The 25,551-nt window shown below is 37.7% G+C and overlaps 1 protein-coding gene across 3 annotated transcripts in view; it reads left to right on the forward strand.

Annotated features, from left to right (window-relative positions):
* LOC139776117 (protein cortex) overlaps nucleotides 1-24,518 on the forward strand; it is a 51,643-nt gene extending 27,125 nt beyond the window's left edge. For 2 of the 3 annotated variants that reach the window (XM_071712602.1, XM_071712600.1), the window contains 9 exons: nucleotides 11,238-11,501; nucleotides 11,576-11,648; nucleotides 12,156-12,326; nucleotides 12,405-12,569; nucleotides 13,316-13,499; nucleotides 14,511-14,718; nucleotides 15,377-15,692; nucleotides 18,007-20,141; nucleotides 20,545-24,518. In XM_071712602.1, the coding sequence (XP_071568703.1) occupies nucleotides 11,238-11,501; nucleotides 11,576-11,648; nucleotides 12,156-12,326; nucleotides 12,405-12,569; nucleotides 13,316-13,499; nucleotides 14,511-14,718; nucleotides 15,377-15,692; nucleotides 18,007-18,128 (1,503 nt within the window). In that variant the 3' untranslated portion in view covers nucleotides 18,129-20,141; nucleotides 20,545-24,518. The remainder of the gene's footprint in view (nucleotides 1-11,237; nucleotides 11,502-11,575; nucleotides 11,649-12,155; nucleotides 12,327-12,404; nucleotides 12,570-13,315; nucleotides 13,500-14,510; nucleotides 14,719-15,376; nucleotides 15,693-18,006; nucleotides 20,142-20,544) is intronic. The other variant, XM_071712601.1, reaches the window with a different exon arrangement.
* Nucleotides 24,519-25,551: the final 1,033 nt, after the last annotated feature.

A 25,551-nucleotide genomic window follows, 5' to 3' on the forward strand; every position in this document is an offset into this window, starting at 1 on the left:
ATTTAAGGGTTTCAACTTCCGAAAGCATATGCAATAAGGACGTATCGTGTTTTCATGAGTTAAGAAGAAGGAGAAAGAGAAAGAAAGAGAGAGAGAGAGAGAGAGAGAGAGAGAGAGAGAGAGAGAGAGTGAGAGAGAGAGAGATAGATAGATAGATAGATAGATTTATTATGCCCAAGCAAGGCTAAAGGGCAAAAAAGTAATATAGCAGTTACAATAATATGGTAATTACATCATATAGCAGTTGTAACAATATAGCAGTTACAAGATGTTACAGACAGAAGTCGATGTGAGTTTGATAGAAGTACAGTACTGTAATTACAAGGCATAATACAAAGATACACATGATGTAAGCAAGAGCGAAATATTAAAGACAAAAGTTGATGTGAGTTTGATAGAAATACAGTACTGTAATTACAAAGCATGAGCATGCTCTCTCTCATAAGGCGAGCAACCAATGATCCAGCATACAAACAATTGATAGGACGTTGAGTAACAAAATATGACGCAACAAAATATGACCAATTTCAATAATATATACACTGTAAAATTAAGAACTAACGCAACTTAATAAAGTATAATGAAAATAGAATATGATAAGAAGCAAGTAATACTAAGCAAACTAAACAGTGCATATAAAACTAAGAACTGGAGCGCGTCGCAATCTTCAAACTATAAAAACAAAAAAACAAAAAAAGCACTAGAAGCCCTAAACCAAAAACTAATGTTATCCAATTCCACGCGCAAGCAAGTCGATATGTCCACAAGGAAAATTAGCGTTATTGAGCAATACGGATAAGAAAATTTAGATGTTGCATTATGCCGAACGATAGACAAGCTTAGCGAGATCAGCTTCTGAGTCAATGCAGATAATGGGCTGTCCGTCAGAAGACCTTACGCATATATGGCCATTTTTAACCCAAACAAACTTATAGGCGTTCTCCCTGGCAATACGCTTAACTCGCTGTAGCAAGTCATACGTGCACTTAGGGAGCAGTACATTCACGTATACATATCGATCGGTACCAGTATCACATATATCACGCTGTTTGAGAGCACCCTTTTCGCGCTTTTTCGAAATTATTGCGTCACACACAGTACCAGAAGCAAGAGTGACAATAATCGAACTCGACGCTGCAGTGACCTTGGAACTGCCCTGAGTAGCAGATGATACTCTGTTGACCATTCTCACGCCAAGAACGTGACTAGCCAAGTGAGGTACATTTAATGCCGCGAGCACATTTTCCGAGAGTTTCGCAGGAGTAATGGATGTCGTCGATGGCAAGCCAGATACAATAAGTTCATTACACAAGTGAGCGTCGTGAGCTGGCCGAGCAGACTTCAGTTCACGGATTTCACGAACAAGATTAGCATTGTCTAGTTCTAATTGCGCGATACGCTGACTATTTTCAGCTACAGTATCAGTAAGACGATTTAGGTGACTAAGTTTGTCACTGATTTCTTTGTTAGTGCGTTGCTGACTGTCAATAAACACAGACAGCTTCGAATCAGACTTTTCCATGAAAGCAGTCAGCTTCGCGTCCGACTTTTCGCGAGAGAGAGAGAGAGAGAGAGAGAGAGAGAGAGAGAGAGAGAGAGAGAGAGAGAGAGAGAGAGAGAGAGAGAGAGAGAGAGAGAGAGAGAGAGAGAGAGAGAGAGAGAGAGAGAGAGAGAGAGAGAGAGAGAGAGAGAGAGAGAGAGAGAGAGAGAGAGAGAGAAACGAAACCCGAGATCTCCGGCAACAAAGTCGTATTACGAAGTTATCGCCGCAGTTAACTCGATAACCGGCCAACTCACGATCGTTGTACCTCGACAGGATTAAGAGCGCGTGAGGTCGCGATCGCCGAGAGGTCTGTATTCTAGAAGGGGTTCGAAGTTTATCGTTGTCTTCGTAATGACTGCACTTGCGCGTTTCATAGACTCGCAACACGTGGCGGAAGTGTCTGAAAATCAAGTCTCGCGCTCGAAACCAGTTTCAGCGAAGAAAGAATCCTAAGCTCATCGTAGACTTTGAAGATGACAGGTAGCTGCCTCGTGTGTCATCTTTCCGACCTTCATATCTTCACGTTCGCTCTTGTATCTCTTTATCTTCTTTTTTTTTACATCTTTAACCTGATACTTCCGTATCGCGGGTCAAACCGTTGAAAACGTATCTCTGCTCCGTCCCTCACAATTTTTATCCTCATAGATAACAACATAATATGACGAAAAAAAAAGATGTTGGTATATCTCCGCTGTAGTTTAGACTGTTTAGAGGCCAATAACGCATATAAGGCAATGATAATTAAACGAGTTTTTGCCAGGAGATAATAACACAAAATCATGCTGACGATATCAAGCCGCCGCGGCTGATTGAGAACGATAGCTCGGGAAAGAGACCTGCTTTTCCGTTAATACATATCCCGTAAAACAATGGCACGGCTGTGTTTCTTGCTATCTGGGAATTATCTCGGAGGAAAAAAAATACAGCGGGATGGGCAATCGCCGGGAGGCGCAGACGTTACTTTGCGAGAGGGTGTCACGGGAATGGAAAAATAAACGTATAACGCCACGATCGATCCGTGGATTAAAGCGTCCGAAAAGTATTTGATTAAAAAGGTTTTAGTATTCAGGCGTCTCCCCGCTTTAATATCTACCATGTTTTATACTTAGATTGAAAAAAGTCGAATTTCTCGTAGTTCAAGATTCAGTTGCGGGAGGGGGGGCGGGGGAGAACTCGGTGCAGCTTGCAATGCATTGACTTACCAGCGATGTTCCTGTGCACGCGTCGAAGTCTCCAGAGACGTTTCCTCCTCAGCGAAGGTGGCGCGAGGTCTGTTCGCGTTCGCGTGTGCCTCAGCTTCTCCAGACGTTGTGCTTTATTCCTTCACGTGTCACTCGTGCGTTGAGCCTTCTGCAGCTTACAGCATCTCGCGTATCTATCTGCCGCTTGCAGTCTCGGTATAAACTGCCCACTCCTTTAACTCCCTTTAACATCGGCGTTGAACTTATAATTGCCATCTAGTCTCCTGTCGAGAAGGAAGCCTTCTGTTTGGCCGCGCATAAAGGATACTTTTGATTTTTCGCAGCTTACAACACGATCTTGTACTCATCTGTTTTATGTTTATCGAGCATACGAGGTATTATAGTTGCAAGGCGGCCTATCTCTCACGTTCTAAATTTGCAGGAAGTTGATAAATCTTTCCTTTTTTTATCGGTCACTCTTTCTCTTTCTTTCTCCACGTAGCAAAAAAAGTCTTGTCTTGAAAACACACAGAGTATAGAGGCGCGACGTTTCGTTATAGCGCGAGCGGCGTGAAGTCACTCGTCGAAGATCTCGCATTCGCCTGGCGGAAGCGATGGGATCAGAGAGATTCGTGCGATCGTCTCCATAAATAAAGTATCATTCCAAACGTGGCGCGCGTGTTACTTGTTTACTCTCGACGCGGTTTCCGAGATATCCACGGCGAGCGACCGGGGAAAACATTAAAACGCCTAACTGTATTTCCCCGCGGAGAATTCGAAAAATCATCGCACCGAGATCATTGATCCTTGATCCTTGTAACGACGCGAGGCCTCCGGGATCCTCGTTTGCCGGAATGATTTTTTGCCTTTCCGCTCGATCGATCCCGACCAGCGCGGCGCGGCGCGGCTCAGCTCGACGCGGCCGCGCGGTGATCACAGCCGACTCCCACTTCCTCGATCACTCCGTCGAGTAACCCCGCGGCGTAATCCAACTCGGCACGCACATCGGAATCCAAACGCACTATGTAAGAACGCGATCATATCGGCGACGATCGGCGGCGGTATACGCTCGCGATTCCACCGGAAATCTTCCGCGATAATCCACCGATGTTCGATGAATTTTATCGCGTGACCCATTCGCGGCAAAACTCGTCTGCGACGAACCACGCCTCGTGGCATAGGCGCCGAGGCCAGCCAAGATGAACTGATGTGAGCTGAGACGTATTTTTCATACGGAACGATTGCGATCACAAATTCCTACCAGGGACTCTTGTTCAACGTCAAGAGCGTCAGTTTTTCAGTAACATTGACCAATACTGTCCAGTCATGATAACACATCCGTGGTTTTCTTTCTTTTTTTTTTCTTTAAAGATCCGTCTATTTTGCACACTGACAGTTCAGAAGTTAAACCGTTCTCCTCACACAAGACGACAAAATATTATAACGTATCTCTTTCGCAACGTACGATGATGAGTTACGGGAAGCACAGACTCTCGAACGAACTCCGAGGGAAACGATTGAAACTTCGATATAACTTTGTAATCTTCTTCCATCGTCTTGGAGAGGGGAAAGGGGTTCTTTCATCGTGGTCCTTTACCTATCGAATTGTCTTCAATGTCGATAATTTGATTAAGGTTGTGATACGGAGGTAATCTACAGTAAATTCAATTAAACAGTAAAATTGCACTGTCAATCGACACTTCTCGGCGAAATATCCGTATGTACGTCTATGTTTCGCTATCAATATCTCGATACTCCGTTTCTAATTTGGCGCAGATCGCAGGACATCGGTTAATTGTCCGCAACCAACTGATTGATCATTGATCGGGGCCCACAGGGCGGGAAGCGAGGCTCAAGGTAGAGAGTGGCAAGAATTGAGTGGCGTGAAATAGCGATCTTCGAGTCGTTATCGATCCCGCTGTTTCAAGATTAAAAAGAGGGAGAAAACTCATCTCAGATTTTCCACCGCCTTCCTTGCGATCCCACTACGTGACAGCTCGAATATCCTGGATTATTCTCGGTGATCTTCGAGAGTTGATCTCGATTATTCGTTCGGCCGACTCGGCAAAACGAGACAGCGGCGATCGACCGGATGTCGATTCGAAGTCTGCGCGAGCGCGAATCATTACCCTTTTCTTGTCTCCATCCCACCTCCCCTCCCTTTTCCCCCCAAAAAATGAAAAATTGGCAGAATCGCGACGAGTCCTGCCCTAGGATAACTTGACACTCCTGCTCGTCCAAGCATCAGCGAGCGACTGAGGGCTGCAGACAGCGGACCCAGAAACGGGGCCCGCCACGCCACGGCCCCGGCTCCGGCTCACGAGCCCCCCTCGCCGTGTCTCTCAGGACCAGTTCGGTCGCTTCGCCGCTGCGAAGGAAGGATGCTGTGCACCGGAGGACTCCCCACCCGCGGAGAATCTACGTCCTACGTCCTACGTCGTGCATTCCGCGTCCTGCGCCCCGTCTCGAAGCCCGGGAGAGGGCCGTGTCCCCCCACTTGATCTCGGCGCACGCATTTCGCGCCCTTGATCAAGACGCACGGGAAAATCGCTCTCGTGTCTTCCGGCGCGCGACGCGTACCGCGAGATTTTGTCAGCCTATAGAGGAATAATAGCATTCTATTATTGATTGCGTATAAGAATATCTTGTATTAAAATTATTATCTTGTATATAGAAAGTTTATTTTAAAACTATTTTGTTTGAAGAAATTAGTTGGAAATTCAAGCGTGAAGAATTTTAAAATGTATTCACAGAAGAAAATCTTGAGAAAAAAAGAAAAATGTCAGTTGGCGCCCAAAAAATGTTTTACTAATTTTAAGAGATAATGGAATTTTATTGAAATTAATTTACGTTTAACATTTACAAACCAACTAGGATAAGGAGGGGTTATTTGAGTCAGTTAAAGAAAAAATTGGATAACAAATTTTTAAGACAGAGAGGAACTTTTCAATTTTCAGGGTAGGGAGAGGTTTTTTCACTCATATGACTTATTGTCTTAAAAATTTTTTATCTATTTTTTCCGTTAACTAAAATAGTCTCTCCTTATCCTATTTTTAACTAATCAATATCTCGAATTAGAAATTAAATTAGAATTAATTTACCTTTATTCTAAACTCTCCTGTATGCGATAATATTTTGACAATATATATTAATACTTACTCATACCAAATATTTTTTATTTTAATATTTATTTTTTTTAAAATAAATATTTACACAAATTATATCAAAGTCAACAATATGTATTAAATTGACATGTTATATAATTAAATAAGTAACAAATCTTAAAAAATCTTTGATACATAATTCATATATTTCCTTTATATGTATTTAATCAAACTATATTATTAAAAATAAGTAAAATAGTTAACGTATACAGATGTAGCGATTTTTTACTCAATTTTCTATTATATTTTTTTTTCAATTTGAAGTGGATTTTTTGTTAGCAATTTTATTACAGGTAGGATTACGAAAATAACTTCTTCCTTGCCTCTAATTGATAAATTGTACTTGATGTACTTTAATTAATTTATATTACGTCTTAATGCATGTAATCGCTTCGGTAATGTATTCGCTCCATTAATGTATTCAGTTGAATCAATGGCGAGGTTAATTAATTAATTAGTCGTTCCACGGACGGAACAAGCTCGTAAACAAGGAAAACCAATAAACAGGCGTAATAATTCGTTTATAGTGACGCTATGGATTCGCTAACTCGTTTTGTCCCCCCTTCCTCCGCGGCTGTTTGTGCTGCCAATCGCGTCATGTGCCCCCTGATGGCCCACCTGGCCCAACCTCTTCGCATCCGGCGGGAGCCAATCGCGTGTCTAACGTACGATCTAATGCTACTCTCGTAACGGGTGTCGAAAGTGGAGGGAGATCGTCGTGCTTACGAGTCGCTTAGCTCCGAGCGATTTTAGATCGTCGCGTTGCGTCGGGCGATCGTACCTAGCCGGCCGGCGCGGCGCGGCGCGGCGCGCGGCGGCGGTGTTATCGTATAAGTACATATCGCCGCGAACTGGAATCTCGTTTTGAAATTGGAATTCATTTTTGAACGCTCGAGATATTTAAGAGAAACAAGATCTCGATTTTCCACATTTAAATGTTTCGCGCGAGCGAAAATAAAATCGATACGAGATAAACAAATAAGTCTCTCAGAGCAGGAAATGCCTGAGCCTGTTATTTTAATTTAATGAGATGTATGTAGAATGTATGTATTTTAGATTCTTATATCCTTTTTTAAGATTCTCGGAATCGCGCCATGTAATATAATCACGAAGTTATATAGGTATATAACTATAGAATAAATATTACGCTTTTGTATGCAGGCAGATAAATCTTATATCTTTGCAACGCAAACGTGCGTGAAATTATTTCTCCCGAGAGTTTGTTTGATATCTTGCAAATTAAGGTTTTATAAGACGCGACGTGCGCGAGCGCACGGGAGCATTCTCCCTTTTTTTCTTTTCTTTTTCAAACGTGTGTATATGTGAGATTGGGTCCAGCTACGGGAATCAGGTTCGGTAACTTGTCCCATCCATCACTAACCCGGACAGCCAGATGTTCGCAGGGGGTACAATGGTCGGTATAAGGTATTACCCCTTCGTGCATAATGCCGCCAGCAGAAATTATCCAGCGGCACCCTCCGCACTCGGCCGCTCTCTTGGACGTAGAAAATTTTGGATTTTACGTCTGGTAGAATCTTTTCTCCTTCTGCGCGGCGCACTGATGCAGCCTGCTGTCTGTTGCAGAAGTGCGTAAACCGCTTCCCCTGGGAGGTCCCGGTTTGCTACGCGAACGCGAGTTAAGGCGTAAAATGGAAAATCCCGTCGAATTCCCGACGTGAATGACAAGAAGAATCAATTTTTTTGTTCCCTTCAAAATCTCGCTTGATTTTCGTAGATCGCTCGCGGCAAGTCGGCGACGCGACTCGCTTCGTAGCGTAGCATTTTATGCACGAATGCCATTTTATGGCGTTTCGTGAATGTTACGAAATTAAATGTCATGGAAATTGAATGTAACATATCGGAATTAAATGTAACGCGTTGGACTCGATTGAGCGCTTGCTTGAACGCTCGCGACGAAGAAAACGCTGTTTAGATCAGGGTGTCGTATAGCGTACCGCCGTCTCTTTCTCTACTTCTCTCTCTCTTATTCTTTAAATTTATTGTCTCTCATTTCGAGGAGCATCTCCTGCAAGAGACAGAGTTTACCGCAGGTGATACGGCCCACGAACTGCGCGGCGCGTATACGTAGCGTTTTCGCATCGCATATAACGTCGTCGCTGACCGGTTCGCGCCCCACCGTGCTCTCCACCGATTCACCGTGGGAATGAAGCTTTCAATTAGCCGCGCGACGGTCGCGGGCTGACGATTGAGTGCTGATCAATCGATCACACTGATGTACTGGAGGATTAGTCTTCGTCAGAGATAAATCCGAGAAATACATGCTGAAATGATCCCGGGCGTACAAACTTTCGTCTCTGCAAACTCTTTCGTGAAATGTGCGATCCCAGTCCGCAGTCCAATTTGTGAAGTCATAATGCTTCATTGTTCGATGAAAAATTTTTGTTAGAACTAGAAATGTGCGAATCAAGGATTTTTGATGTCGAATCGAATCGACAAAATTTTATTCGACTCGAAGCGAATCAAATACTTTCGAATCGAATTGAATTAAAATATAATTTTCAATTAACAATATAATTATTATTAGATTGAATTTTTACACGTAGATAATAAGAGAATATTTTAATGTGGAAAAAATAATATTAGTTATATAATATAAATTCTTTTTAAAGCTAAAAACATATTTAAATATTTAATATAAAACTAATAAAATATGGTTTATTTAATTTCGCAGTAAGTGAAACAATTAGGCAAAAAAATCAAATACTCTAATGTAATATCTAATAACATTATCCAATTACATACATAAAAATTAAAATAAAATAATATACAATAGTTTATTTTTTTATTATCAATACTCATATCTTACTATTTTTTTACGCATATTCAAACCTTTACTTACAATTTGATAGGATCACAGAGCATGTCAAAAATTAGAAATAAACTTTTTGACTGCTGCTTAGCCGCTCAGTGAGCGGTTATAATACTGAATGCCACTCACTGATTGCATCTATTAACATGATCGTACAGGAAATATAACTTTATAACTAAATGTTATACTGCTTTTGCTTATCTACGTCTCTTATACTCTGGGAAAAATTTTTACCGGTTTACCCACAGTTATGCACTTTAACATTTTGGTTAGCGCCCCTTAAGTGAACATTATCTTTGCGTAACTGAATATCTGAATAACTGAATATCGTAAAAATCTTTGAAATAGATAGAATAGCTAATTATGATTTTTAGTTACGCGGTGTTATTTTTAGTCCAAATACGTAAAATTAGGGTTACGATATCCAAATAATTTGATTACTAATCATGGGCCCCAAAGTTGCGTAACCGCGTTTTTTTTTTTTCCCAGAATATCCTTTTTATCACATTTTAGATATGATTCTTACAACCTCTCAAAAACTCAACGTCTATCAGTCTCTATAATCATCTCTTTTTTTTATCATGCCGACACTTATATGTTCCAGCACTTAGCCAACAACTACTAAACCGTATTCAACTGCATATTCAAAATTCGTTGCCTCCGTTTTTTTTTACTGTATTCGTAAATATGACCACATATCTCCTTTATATCTAAACTCCGGATGGCTTAAAATACTTCCACGATTTGTCCTACACCTATGCTGTCTTGTTTTCTCTCTTCTCCACACCAATACTCCTCCTTACCTTTGCCGCTTCCTTCACTACAATTTCGAGTTCCATTCCCCTAATACCCCTGACACTAGATCTCCCAGCTAGATCTCCTATTCTTTCCTTTGCATCGCACTACTAAATTTCGTGCTTCTTTCTCCTATATTGCAGTTAAATACTATCAACCAACTGCCTTCTTCCACAAAATCCTTCTCCTCACTATCTTCTTTTCGCACGGTAGCTGCTCAAGCCATATCGTTACTGGCCTTCTCGTCAAACTCGCCCACCTAATCTCGCCACTTGAATATTACTACGCCTGTTCTGCGAGTGTGCGTGCGTGCGTGTGTGCTTCTGTGTGTGCGTGTGAGTACGTGTGAGTGTTGTGTGCATGAGTGTGCGATCGTGTGCTTTTGCATCGTATATGTTCCAATGTTTTAAGGGGATGCTGGAGCTGCAGGCGAACTCGATCAGCGTCGATAAAGAAGTGCTCACCGACTATATCTGTCCTTGTATAGACAAGGATATAGACAAGGATAGCACCTAACCTTGCATCTTCCACTGGTCTAAGTAATATCTTTTTTTTTAGGCTTCAAATCTTACTTCTAATTGCACGACGAGGAATAATAATTCCTGACAGTTTTTTGTAGAGGGCTGCATCACTATTTTCTATAGAAAAACTGCAGAATTTTTGTATAAAGCAAATATTGTCGTCAGGTGAAGACAATATTTATAAAAATAAATTTTTTTTTTAGTTTATCAGAAAAAATTATGTACAGCCCTCTACATTTTTGTGCGTACTTTAATCGTGTAAAAGGATTTTCCATTCTGTTCAGCCAATTCAAAGATATTGCTTAGACCGATTATGCCTTGTCGCTGTCACTCCAGGATCCCCTTAAGGCCGTCACACACAAAATGCATAACGTCGCATAAGCATAGCATAAGACCGCTGGACCAATGAGCATCTTACGTAAATTAATATGGCGACATTATGCTGGATGCTCATTGGTCCAGCGGTCTTGTGCTATGCTTATGCTACGCTATGCATTTTGTGTATTATAGCCTTTAGTGTTCTTAATGTCATTCATACTGTAATTTCTTGTACGTTAACAGGTAGGTTTCATAGCAACATATGTTACCTCACCTTTTGCATCGCAAAATTTTATTATTAATAATTAATAAATTGTATTATTATTATTATTTATTATTATTATTATTATAAAATTGACAATGTATATGAATCGTATTCGATCCATATAAATTGGAAATTTTCGAATAGTTCGGATTCAAATCGTAAAAATTCGAATTCGAATCTCACCCGATTTGATTCGACTCGTATTCAGTTTGCACATCTCTATATTCCGTCCAACGATAGACAACATAAATAATGATAGAGCACAGTATATATAGGGTACAGTAATAGTGTTGGACAATATCTATTAAAAATAAAAATAATCTAACGCGCACACCTTGTTGCGGCTCTGTGCCCTATCGTTATTTATGTTTGATCAACCATGATCTCTCGTTGGACGGAGTATAGTTAGAATATCTCTGTTCTCGATCGAGAATTTACTAACACTGTTCCACTTTCATCTCAGAGATTTAAGGAAGAAATCTACGCTCGAAATTTTCCACACTATGACAAATAGCTGTGTATATGTATATGTATATTCCCATATATATATATTAATTTAATTTTTATTATATATATAGATTTTTTATAAGATATATATAAGATTTTTACGTCTTATCAAGGTTATTCCACGGAAATGGCTTCTGTCGTCTACCCCGCACGAAGCTATCAGCGAGGGTCCCGAGCAATGTAACGCGCAGAAATTTCAGTATCCGAACTGCATAAAAATCAAAGCGTGTCCGTTGATATCGAAACAGATCTATTCGGGAGATAGATTCTTACCGTGCCGACGCGGTTACAGTTTCGAGATGGCTCATTATCTATTAAAAAAGGACGACACGACAGATGAGGAGGAGGATACACATGTAATAGACGTTTGTGAACAGGTATGAATATGCGAAACATTATCAAGATCTCAATTGCGTAATCACATTTTGATTTTCTTAAAAAAAAAAAATAGGTCGATTCGCTGGATGTTACATACCGACGTAAAGCTTTGCGTGCTATAATGATGGAGCGAGCTATAATGCCAGGTAATGTCTGATTGCAATGAAATTGATGCATGCACATCCAATTGGTATAATTGTGCTAATTAATATAAAAATATGCCCGTGTAAATAATTCTTCAATTTATTATTTTTTATTTTCTAAATAAAAAAATTCTAAAGGCTATACTTCAAGCGAATTTTATAATTTGCGTTAGATTTCAGGATAGAATTTTATTTACAATTTTATATGCCGTGTATTTTGAAATTTTGATACACACGTATGAATATTTGAATATTTGATATATCATATATATATATATATATATATATATTCTAAGTTTTCAAATGTTTCTCACGTTATACAGCGCATAAAATTATAAATAGAATTCCATTCTGAATTCTATTTAGTGCGGGAAAAATAGAATTTTGAATTCTACTAGCGCAAATTATAAATTGAAGTTAACTATACAAACAATAGTCATATCGTTGCGTTTAGGATTTTTCCATCTTTCCAGCGTACGATGAATTACAGTGGAATATGCTTCTTGGCAGAATTAAATCAAGACAAGATTTTACGCTTTAGCGGCTCGATAGTGCGGCCTCGGGACCCGCCGCGTCCGGAATACGAGACGAAGGGAAGCTGGAAGTGCGCGCCGCGCAAGTGGACCCTGATAGGAAGCGCGGAAAAGATGTTGTCCATGCCCGATCAATTCCCTTTGCGTAGTACGTATCGCAATCGATTCAAAGTACTCAGGTTTATCTTTTAAATTCCCGTCTCTCAAACGACTTTTGGTGTTGAAGGTGATAATATCAGGGTGGTCGACTGGAGCTGCAACGACATGTTCGCCGTGACTGATTGCAATCATCTAAATATATTTGATAAAAACGGCGAAAAGTTGTCATCGTACAAAACCAACTTGTATTCCAACTTCAATAAAATCATCAACGTTAAATGGAGCAGCGACGGTGAGTCAGCATCGAGCGCGATATACGAAGCTAATGTATCGCGCGAACAGCAATTATACCTTGAATAATGTGACACCCGGCAGGTCTAGGCGATATGACTACAATGCTTTTTTATAAGTATACTCTCCAAATCTCGTAGAGTTGTCTCGCCACTAATATATTAGAGTGATTGCGGTAGACACTCCAAAAGAGAGAGTTGTCACTCTAATTTGAGTAAATGCGGGTGCTTATAAGGTAGGAGTGAATTTTTCACTCAAATTTTTAGAGCGGCTACTCTACCGGAGTGATACGATCTTACTCTAAAGCTATGGATAAATGACTAACCGAGTGAAATTTTCCACTCAAAATTATAGAGTAACATAATTCGCTCTTATGGACACTGATCTGCTGCACTCGAAAAAAGCCCTTTCACTCAAATGAAATGCGATTTCACTCCAACTTATAAAGCACAATTTTACTCTTTCTTAGAGTGGCGAATCACTCGAAGTGCGCAGGCTCAATTTTCACTTTTCGTTACATTTGCATTACACTCGGTTTGAGTAACATTTCACTCTTCGACTTTTAGAGAGTATATATATTTTTTTATGTTACTTTTTAACGCTGACAAAAGTTCAGCAGGTGTAAGAATGATGTTTTTTTGTTGCGCCTGCTGAAATTGAAATTCTATTGAAAGATAAGTGGAAAATAATTGTACAACGTGTCCCACTTTAATTTAGAGAGTAACACGAGTTACCATTATGTTTTAGGCAATAAATTGATAATGGCCGTCTCCACTCCTGTTGGAAACGTCTCGATGCTCATGCTGTATGATTTGAAGAAAAAGAAGATCTTGTGGAGCGTCGATTGCAGTTGTAAATTGGATTTGACCCGTAAAGAAGGCTGCGTTATACGTTGCATCTGCTGGTCAGCTCACGATCGTCAGATTGTCACGTGAATATCAACTCTATAATTAATCTCTTGGATATTTAAGAATTCTTTGAGGTCGTGGGGTGTCGATATGCATGGGTATTTTAATTACTTTCCCCTGGAAGCAAACCGGCAAGGCGCCTTAGCCAATTAGAATTAACAATTAACGCTACAAAATAAAATTCTATTATTTTCTAGTATTATATCGCAACTCATTATACGCCGACATTTAAAACAAATACACTTTTTGTATCTTAACAACTTAAACCCGTTTTACACAAACTATAATTTGCGTCAGGATTCAGGACTGAATTCTATCTATGACTTTATATGCCGAGTGTTCTTTCATGTGTTTGGCATGTATTTGATACGCGTATTTTGATTCTTTGATGGCACATAAAATTATAAATAGAATTATATCCTGAATTTTGACGCACAGACCGTTTAAATAGGTTTATTTAGCACGTTACAGTCTGCAAACCTGATAACCGGTAATATAGACAAACGAATTAACGAAAAGTGTTCACACCCTATATTTCGGAAACGGCTCGAAAAAATTATGAAAGATCGCGAAATACGTGATCGATCATTTCGAGGGGGTAACTCATTTAAGGGGGTTGGGGGAGTTGTTGTGCCCCAAGGCGACCCCAACTTAAAAATTTCAACTAGAACCTTTTATATTGTAGTATATTATTTGAAAGGGCATAAAATAAGAAAAATTTTGGCGTAAACCAGAGGTCGATACCTTTTCGAGAATAAAAAAATGAGTTTTTTCGAACTTTGACCCTAAATAAATCCCGAACGGATCAACGTATGGACCTCTGGTTTGCGCCAAAATTTTTCTTATTTTATGCCTTTTCAAACGATCTACTACAATATGGAGAGTTCCGTTTGAAAATTTTCAGTTGGAAGCTCGAAATGGGAAGTGGACACACTTTTCGTTAGCTGACCCTGTATAATGTATATATATACATACATATATATATATAAAACCAATAAAAAATTAATAAATAAAAAATTATATTATATTTGCAGCGGATGTGCCGGCAAAATATCGATATACGAGCCCAACACGGGCAAGTTGCTGCACTCCACTTACGAGCATACGTCTGACATCCTAACTCTGAGTTTCTCGCCGAATTTCAAACACCTCATTTCGACCGGGCAGGACAAAATCGCTCGAGTGTTCACCTGGCCGGAATTGACTCCTTGTTTCGATATTAAATTCTTTAAACCCGTAAAGGTACGTCAGCGAAACGTTATTCGACCATAATCCTTAACGAGGTAGAGAGATTTACATCGCACGAGTTAATCGTTAATGCCCTTATTCGTGACGCTGTCAATGTACAATATTACGAAAAGTATTATTCAGATTTGCGGTCGAAGCAAATCTGAATGCAGCTTCGGCAATTTTGTTTCACAAACCTACGATTCAATACAAGCAATAAAGGTCGAATAATCACGAATACCAAGCAGCAAAGGTGATTCTTCAAGTAACTATTTGTGTATAGACAAATTCGAGAAGCTCGACACGAGAATTTGTCTATTTCGAATATCACTCGCAATTAAAAATTAATATTAATCTACTTATAATCTAATCGTTAGAAGGCTCAAATGAATTAAAAATCAATAAATAAATTGAAAAGGGCACAGAACAAGATGTTAGTGTCGTAATCTTTAATTAGTCAAAAATTGATAACTTGACAAACGTTTCGGCCTGATATTAGGCCATCCTCAGTAAAGAATTAAGCTATTATAATTTTTTTCCCTTTGTCCTTTTTACTTTATTCAATCTATTTATCTCTAATTGCTGACCAATACTATTCTACGTGAATCACATTTTTCCAATGACAAGAGCGGTAAAGATGACAAAAGTGACAAAAATGTTTCGTACTTGACAGGCGATCGCCTGGCATCCGAAAGTGCCCGGCTTGCTTTGCATAGGTGGAAATAGGAGCGGATCGTTGTCATTATGGAACGTCAACAAGTGCGCGATGACAGCTTATGTGCGTACCAAGTTCAACGGTCGCGTGGAAAATCTCGTTTGGAATAAGTTAAGCGGCGAGTTGGTCGTACATTGGACTTACATGGAGGGAGACAACCGATACGCCATCGTCGCGGTGCTCGCCAGTTTGAATCGGATCGTCGACGTGCTGCCACTGGATAAAGAAACGCAGCTCTCCTTCTTGAAGTTCAACGCCGCGCACGAACAGCTGAGTATGTAAATCCTATATTTCCTTTCTTTTTCTCTCGGAGTAATTTAATTCAAAGAAGTCCGTGAGGTGATCGTAGTATACACTTTGATTCTTTCGACGAAGAAAGAGGAAGCATATGTATTTTATTGTTAAAAAATAAAAAATATCTTTTATTTAAAAATTACAATCGATAAAAATCTTTTGTGTCGGGCTTTGAGAGATGTGTAATTATAATAACAAAATAACCAAGGCAGGAAGATATGCAGACGTTATTGCGCAAATTATAAAATACTGATATACAGGAAATAATTAATTCATAACGATCAGTTAAACATTTCAATTTAGATTGAAATCTCTTTTAATAGTAGATAATCAATGAAATTAAAGCCTTGAGGGTCGTTATTATATGACGTCAAACAAGATAACAAATCTTGAATTCATAATAATTTACTTACTTGGGAACGGTTCTCTTTTAAATGTTAGATTTAATGTTTCAAAAGATTTTGAACTTCTAATCTCCTTGGATGTACTTGGTCAACTTTCAAAGGTTTAAATTTACCCGCAATTTTGCCCCCTTGAGTCACGCAGTGATCAATCTGTTTTTGCTTATATCACTAGTGTTCTTCGGAGATCAGTGCTATTTGGTATCTTGTCACCGCACGGCTCGCACGTTTATTTTTGTGCCCTTGAGTTTGCTTTCTCTTCCCGTTTCTTCTGGTCCATACCCGGAGTGTCGCGATTTGCGACATAATTTTCAACGAATTATCCTATTGTTGCTGACGCATTCTGTCTTATTATAAATTTTCCTTATTCTTCGAGTGATACGTTTCCGTTAAGGCGGATGGCCCAATAGTAAGTGCAATTTCCTTATAATTTCTCTGAATTTTATATTTCTTATCGCCTACTTGCGTGTCCTTTCGAAACACGTTACTCCTTGACCGCATATTACAGATGGACACGTTCGTTTTTTGGCTTATGAGCCAGGTTTGTTACCCAGATTACATTTGTGCGTGTTGGCTTGGATTTTTTTTAACCAAATTACTTCTGATTGGTGAGTAATGTTGCTGGTTTTTAAACAGATTTTTTACGCCTATCTTTCTGCCTTGTAATCAAGGAGACACAAAACCAACGTTAAAACTGCTCGCGCTGGCTTGACAACATTTTAAACTATCATTTGTACATTGAAAGGAAAGAATTAAAAAAATTTTTTTACCTTGCTTTACCCGCTGCTTGTATAGCAGCGATTTGAACTTTGGATTTATTGTTATTATTCGTTTTATTGCTAAAGAGAGCTCCAATATCAATTAAAACGCTTAATAAATTGATATAAATTAATTAAGTATTTCGCGTATGTTGTTACATACTTTGCGCATTGACTTTTATATCGTCCTTGTTAATATTAATTTTAATATTGACTGTTGTTAAATTCACTGGTTATTAAAAATATGATCTTTGATTATTTCCGTCTATGTCACATTGATGAGAATTTATTAATATTTCGTCCGCAAACAACTTTCCAACGGAAGCCAAAATTCCTCTTTGTACTTTATATCTCTCGCGTGAGACCGTCGACTTTTCCGTGTTCGATCAACTCCACGAATTTCTCGTAAATAAACATTTCTTTTAAGCAAGGAGAGAAGAACACAAAGTGAACATTTATTTACGTAAAGAGTTTGTTGCGCCAAAAGAATATATTTATTGTTAGCTACAAATGATGACAAACTTCTGCGCAAAAATGATAACAATCCAATACGACGAATTCGTGCTGCTCAAGAGATATCATGTACCTGTGATATTTTTGAGAAATTTTGATTTTTAACTTGAAAACGAAAGAAATTATTTACCTTGAAATACTATTCGTTTTCTTTAACCTAGTTTCTTATTCGTAATATAAAAAAGAATTATGTAGTTTTAAAAATAAAGATATTCTCTCTGATACACTGATATTAATTAACTGATATTAATTAACTGATATTAATTAACTGATATTAATTAATCAAAACTTTGCTGATACCATTCAATTACTGTGCAACCATTCTCTCCCCCAAAAACACATTGGTAATTTTGCAAAAATCGGCCAATTATATCCAGCACAATTAAAAATGCAAATTCGCACTTTGTATAACATTAAGAAGAGCGAAGAAAGATGTGTGACATAGACGAGTCAAAAAACAAGAAAATGTATAGTGTTTATTTTCGATACTTGTTTCAATGTTGTTTTTAATTAAAAGTAAGATGTTATTTAATGTCATCTGAAATATATATGTATATATATATATACTACCCTTTTGGACAACAATACACTTCCCTTCAACTGTATTGAATATCTGTTACAGTAACGTTTTGCAGCAGTAACGTCTGCTCGATATGGAATTTTTTTGGCAACGACAAATCATTCAAAGGACATAGGTTTACACGGCGGAAGCAAGGAGTCATGATCCACAATCCGATTCGATAATTATTTTATTTATAATTTATTCTAAACACTTTACGATAAATAATCTGTAATCATGACTTTAACAAACGCATTTAATTCTTACTCACAAAGAGATAATACGATTATGAATCAGAAAAAACGTTATAAATTTTACGACGTATTGGTGTTACACAGGCGAAATGCACAGGCATATTAAAATGTACCTATATCAGTGAAAATTTATATAATGTAGTGAGATCAAATATGCCAGGCGTAAAATTACAAACAAGTATCGTAGGTCGTAAAAGAGCTTGTTCTGAAGTGACCATCGCTGCCGCAATTAACACGACGCGCAGCGCAGATAATTGCAGTTCGGTAAATCTAATGGCGCTAAGAAGCCATTCGGAAGCGTTAATTTAGCGACGATCGTAAAACGTAATTTCGCACCGCGCCGTGAACAGTCGACTTATCTTGCAATAGATCGGCAACAGCTCGCTGTGCAAGGAAGGTCCCACGTTGACACGCGATATGTCGCTCGGAGGAGGACTGCGCTTAGATACAACCCAGTCTCAGTCAGCTTTTCGGATTCCATCGAGTCATTATGCTTGATAAAACGTACAACGCGATTTAGCGCGTAATTAAGTAAAGAGCGGAAGAAAGGAACGTGTATTTATAAGCGAAAGAAATCGCGGATGCTGGTCATTCGTTAATGGGTTTATTTTTATTTTTGTATGCAAACTTACATGAATATTTTATCGTTTATAGCATCGTATATGCAATGTTTTATCGTATTGTGTAATGTTTTATTGTTCATTTTTCTATCTTATTTTATGCGAATATCAGATTTTTTTATTTATTAGGTGATACTTATAATAAGATTTGTTTGAAAATTCTTCCACATTTGGATTTATGTTTCTCTTCTTGACATACAGTCTAGCTGAGAAAATTCGTTTATATTCGTCTTCTTCATCATTTTCTTCTCTAAAATCTAGTTTTTCTCCAATAATAATATTTGCAGTAAATTTAGACAATTTTAACAATTTTAGAAATATAGGTATTTTTATTGTCTTTATATCTCATCGAAGGCGATAGCGCATTATTGAAATTTATTAGAGTTAAATTTGCGTCGCGAATAATTAACTCGCTTTGTAAAAATTTTCCGGTTTTCGTATTCAGAATTTCGGATACCATTGGATCGATCCAACGATCGATCGCATAATTAAGCTTCGAGCATCATCTTGCATTTTGTGATATTACTAACACTTCAATTATTATAAAAACAGTTTTTGTGTGTGTGAATATGAAACTTTTTATATATAAATGATACTATAAGCAGAATAAAACACCGAAAAATAATCTCATACATCATATATATCTATATCTTATTATTAATATAATAATAAGTAATATAATATATATTACTATTGTATAAATATATTATTATTATTATTAGCTTTTAAATTATAAGCCATAAAAGAGAAATTTCTCGCTAATTAATTTTCTCAGAGCTAAATAATAAGATTATATTCCTCAGCTACTTAATGTCAACTGGAAAGGGAATATATTTTAATAGAAATTTGATTTAAAATTTATATAATACTGTCAAACATAGCAAGTTATTATACTTTTTTAATAGCAAAATTAACTATAAGTTTGAGGTGGTCAAAGAATATGTCATTAAAAAGATATTCGGATTCTTAATATTGTCACTTCATTCTGTTTATGATATTACACAATTAATATATAAAAGAGCTTCATATTTTTATTTTACCTTATTATTTTCGCACTATTTATACCGTATAAAATTTGTATATCTGTATTATTGTTGTAAACTGTATTTTACTAATTGTGTTATTATAATAATAAATTGAACTAAAGCATGAATGTTAGCTAGCGTCAAGGAGAGATAATTGTAATTTTCTCAGTTTTAATTAAAAATCATAAATTAACTTTCTCGCGCCTTTAATTCTTTTACTGTATTTGCGCTTCATAATTATAGAGAGAGACCTGCTCTGAAGGGACATCCTCCCTTGCAAGCAACGCACGCGAGGAAAGGTAACATGAAAAAATTACAAAATTACAAAATTACAAAAACAAAAGTAGCTGTTTACTTCGAGACGGTCAATTCCCGGTCTTACGACGACCAAAGATTTTTTTTTCTTCAGTTCAGCGAGTACTCCGAGCGCTCGTGAGTCTTTTTTAATAGAGTCCCTCTAATAAGAGTCGCGACACGGAGCTGCAACTTTTGATTGGTTTGCATTTTCGGCAAAAGCACGAGAAACAGAAAGAGAAAGAGATATAAGAGAGAAAGAGAAAGCAATATGAATGTATATCGCTTGTATATCGCTTTCTCTTTCTCTCTTATTTTGCCGAAACTCAAGATGTCGCGACTCTTATTAGAGGGACTCTATTTTTAAATATCCTTCCCTGACACCCCCTTTCTCCCTGCGTTTCTTAGGGCACGTACACGTGGACGCGCGGGCGCATCAATGACTGTGAGCGCGCTGACTATCGACGATGTTGCACGTTGCACGTCCCAGCTCGTCCAGCCACCCACACGCGAACACCCGCTGACACAACGCAGTAGGATGGTCGAGGAGAAGGATGGGGGAGGGGAAGGAGAGAGGAGTACATGCGAAGGAACACGCGAGCACGCGACACGCCACGGAGAACACGCGCAATTTCGCAACGCGCGAAGAATGCCGCGAGTGCAGCTGCGGGTCGTTCGCTCGCTCGCTCGCCCGCTCGCTCCTCGACATCCGGATTCCAACGTGAGGAAACCCCGAGCGAATCGGATAGAAGCCGCCAAGCCAGGGAGATCGGATCGGAGCCTGCGAGGAGCGGCGCGGTCTTCCGAATTCGTCCGCGCGCTCGCTTACGGGGAGAGAAAGAAAGAAAGAGAGAAAGAGAGAAAGAAAGAAAGAAAGAAAGAGAAAGGGAGGGAGAGCCCGAGGGGAAGCCGGAATTCGGTAGTAACGGTATATGGGAAGCGTGGCGTAGGCGGACGTCCTTGATTCTGACGATAGCGATCGAGACTCCCTCAGATCCTCAGCCCCCTCGTCATCGCGCCGTCCCTCCCTCCTCCCCCTCCCCCGGGTACCCCTCTTCTCCGTCTGATTGGACCGCGACGGAACTAGATTGCAGGACCGGTCGAGCAGTCACGTGTCGATGACTTTAGCAGGAATCGATGACCGAGGGGGAAATCGTACCCTCCTCTTGATTGGACCGGAACAAAAAATCTCGAAACTCGCGTGCCTCGTGTTTTATATATAAATATAATAAAAAATAATATATATAATAATATAGGGGAGACTGGGGCAAACTTGACACTAGACTTTTTGCCAATTTAAATCTGTCGTAGAAACTTGCCTTTCCTACTGTAAATGCGTCTTTATGTGTCAGTATTATCAACGGAATTTGGTGAAATTCTGAGTTATGATGTAATTTTTAGCGCGATTTAAGCGTTTTCGATAGTGAAAAGTAATTTTTCTGATCTCTCGAAAATTTCTACTCTTTCATCGAGCTTTACTCTTGCGAATCTACCGGTAAGTGATTTTGATGGGAAATTCGATGCTTTATACGAATCCGATAATAGTTTTTGCATATTTTCAAAATTTTTATATTTTTGGGGTAACAAAAGTGAAAAACGACGTTCGGGGCAAAGTCGACACCACGCTTTATCGATCGGCTCCCAATAACAAACAATGCTTGTCGTGCAGCTATATGGCCCATGACAAATGTGTGCGCACGTCTAATCGCGAATTTACTTGCATAAATTGTTTTTCAGACATGAGTTTAGATGAAAATAATTGAATGTTCAACAATTTTTGTTCTCATTATTTCCAATAATTGTTTTACTTAAATCCGAATTTTTGTACTTTCTAAATACACGATAAACAATATATGTTTAGTTTCAGACAATAAAAAATAAGTTCCAGATCAAATTGTGTCGATCAGATGAAGTGTCGAGTTTGCCCCGGCATTTTTCAATTTGAAAATTTGTCTTCGCGTCACTTTTCCTTTCCTGGGGGCAAAACTAAGCGACGTACAGTAAAATTTCCTTAAGCAATTTTGTACCTGAAGGAACACTCTTTAAATGTGTATCATTTGCTTGAAAATTTTAATTAATTGTTGAAAATTGCCTTTGAAAAAATCGTGTCGAGTTAGCCCCGGTCTCCCCTATATATATATATATATATACGTATAAATATATATTTCTCTCTTGTACATACGCGGATATTTTGATTCTCTAAATCTCAAAATCTCATAGAGTGGTTTTGCTACTAATATATTAGAGTGATTGCAATACTTAGGCCGGTATTCATAGTCGGATCTTATTTCAAGACCGTCTTAAGTAATGTCTTAAGACGCTAATACGGCTCTGTGATTGGCTTATGACATCTTAAGGTAGTACTTAAGATGGTCTTAAATATAAGAATCGACTGTGAATACCGGCCTTAGTCACTCCAAAAGAGAAGGTTGTCACTCTAATTTAAGTAAATGCGGGCATTCATAAGGTAGGAGTGAATTTTTCACTCAAATTTTTAGAGTGACTACTTTACCGGAGTGATTCAATCTCACTCTAAAGCTATACCCTAACAACAAATATATATTCTGAAAATGTTCGAAGATGCATGAAGATGTTGAGGATATCATAAGTATAAGATATTATAAAGCTGTCTCAGTATATTAAGTACATCCTTGGTGTATTCTATAGATATACAGGATATTAATGCTGTTAGGGCAGTGAATTTTTCACTCAAATTTTTAGAGCGGCTACTCTACCGGAGTGATACGATCTCACTCCAAAGTTATAGTGAATTATGATTCACTAAAGATCGACTGATAAGTGACTCTAAAAGAGTGAAATTTTCCACTGAAAATTGTAAAGTAAAACAATTTACTCCTATGGATACTGATCTACTGCACTCAAAAAGAGTGCCCTTTCACTCAAATGGAACGCGATTTTATTCCAACTTAGCGCAATTTTACTCTTTCTTAGAGTGGAAAATCACTCGAAGTGCACAGGTTCAATTTCCACTTTTCGTTACACTTGCATTTCACTCGTTTTGAATGATATTTCACTTTGACTCTTCGACTTTTAGATATATCCCAGGTAGCACATATTAGTTTCATATACGTTTTTTGAACGTATACATAGTTTCATAACCGTAAAGAACCATTAAGAAACGTTTGAACAAAAATGTTTTTGAAACCATGATTTAAGAAACGTATTTTTTACGTTTCTACAGTTAACAAAAATACCTATTTGTTAAATTTTTCCTTTCAAAATTATAATTTGCTTTATCTATATATATAATAGCTTTAATAGCCTTTTTTGAAACATTTAAATTTATATTGCACTAATTATTGCACAAAATAAATCATTTTATCCATGCACATATATCCACTTATTTACTTTAATTAATTTTGTCCTACCGGTCTTAATCTATTTGTCATCGGACAAATCTGAGCTTAGAAAACTTCCAACAGTTGCAAAATAAACGTTCTGCTGAACGTGGCCATTGAAAGAACATTTATACTTGTGTTCCGTTTTGAAGAACTTCCTGAACTGATGCACATCAGTAATGCAATTAAGTTAGAGTAAGACAAGTATATTTTGTTTCACTTTAACTTATTGTACGAATGTGCACCAGTTCAGGAATTTCTTCGAAAAAGAATAGACGTCATAGATGGTATATGCATAAAGCTTGTAGAACATTCTCACGCATGTCTCAAAGACGTCATAAACACGTTCAAAAGACGTGAAAAGTAGGAATTTTAAATGTCTTTATCATTAAAACAAAACGTTTCTATAATAGTTTTTTAAACGTTATTTTATCGGAAAAGAAACGTTCCATCGAACGTTTTTCGAATGGACATTTTTACTCATGAGAAACGTTTCTAGAAATCAATTATAAAACGTTTCGGAAAAACACTTATAAAACATTTCTGAAACGTATATGGGCTACCTGGGATCTTTTACCTCAATGAGTATTATACCTATATACGGCGCGTAAAATCACCAGGGTTGGAAAATAACGCGTTATTCGTAACGCCGTTACCTTTACAGTTACACTTTTTTGGTAACAGACTGATAACGGCGTTACTTTTTTCTTTTTTTAACTGTAACGGTAACGGATTTTTTAACAGTTACTTTTATCGTTACTTTTTATATTTTTAATCTATTTATGACATAATTTCGTATATTCAATAATTTAGTCTTTGACCGATATTCATAGTCCGTTGTTATATTTAAGATTGTCTTAAGAATAGTTTTAAGATATCATAAGCCAATTAATCACAGAGCCGTATTAGTATAAGAACAAATTTTATGAATACTGGTTTTGATGCCGCTACGCTTTTTCGTGTTAGAATTTTTAAACATAAAATTAAGTATAAATAAAATTAAGTACAAAAAAAGTTTAAAAATATTTGACTGTAATTATAAATTTAATAAAAACTAAAAATGTTTATTTGTATTTTGAGTAGGGTTGTGTGGGGTGATGTGCAACATGGGGTGATGTGCAACATGGGGTGATGTGCAACGTTTCCGATTCCTGGTCTGCATGTCGACATTTGACAGAACCGCATACTGCCATGTGTTTGTGTCGACAGTACCTTGTTTTAGATAAATAACTCGCGAGATAGCACGCACCCTGGTTTGCTGTACGAAAAGCGAGTTAAATTTCTCGAGCTGAAAGTTTTTTTTGCTTTTCACATTCATAGTGATTTCGTGAATTGGTTTTAGTCATCTTATAGGTAAATATTTTTATATTGTTAGTTTTTCAAGTGCTTTTGATAATCCAAAACGATTTTGTGATTTCCTTACATTGTGTTGGTGTCACGCCAGTCCGCGAAAAATAGCGTGTTTGGGGTGATGTGCAACACTATCATTTGAAATGTGTCGACATGGAAGGTCGCAACTATTTTACTTGTGACAACTGCGATTCAGATGATGAAAAATAATGTTTTTTGCGTTTTTCCTTTCATTATATTAATTTTTAAGCGATAAATAAATAAGAAATCAAATAAAATGATTTTGTGAAATTTCCATTTGTCAGAGGTCGATTACAACACAGTGAAATTTTTTGTTCACCAGATTTCGATTAATTTGTATTTAAGAAGCCCAAATTTAACATTTAAGTCGATTGATGTCGATATTCATGCATTTTTTACCTTAATTTTACCTGTGTTGCACATCACCCCAAGAAAATTTGAAAATGCTAAAACAGACGTTTTTGAAAACTCGAAAAATTTTTAGGAAAAATTTAAAATTTTGAAAATCTAATTACGCAGAATTTTAGTATTTTCCTTCCTCTACATCATACAGCCATGATATATTCAAGAATTTGATTTTTGGATATGTTTTCCGAGCAACGAAAAAAAGTGTTGCACATCACCCCACACAACCCTACCTATTATAGAGCTTTTCTTTTAAATTTTTTGTAGTCTTATACGATTT

The sequence above is a fragment of the Temnothorax nylanderi genome, unplaced genomic scaffold, assembly GCF_030848795.1.
Source record: "Temnothorax nylanderi isolate EJ_2023f unplaced genomic scaffold, tnyl_v1.0 TNYL_tig0112_pilon, whole genome shotgun sequence".
Classification (NCBI taxonomy): domain Eukaryota; kingdom Metazoa; phylum Arthropoda; class Insecta; order Hymenoptera; family Formicidae; genus Temnothorax; species Temnothorax nylanderi.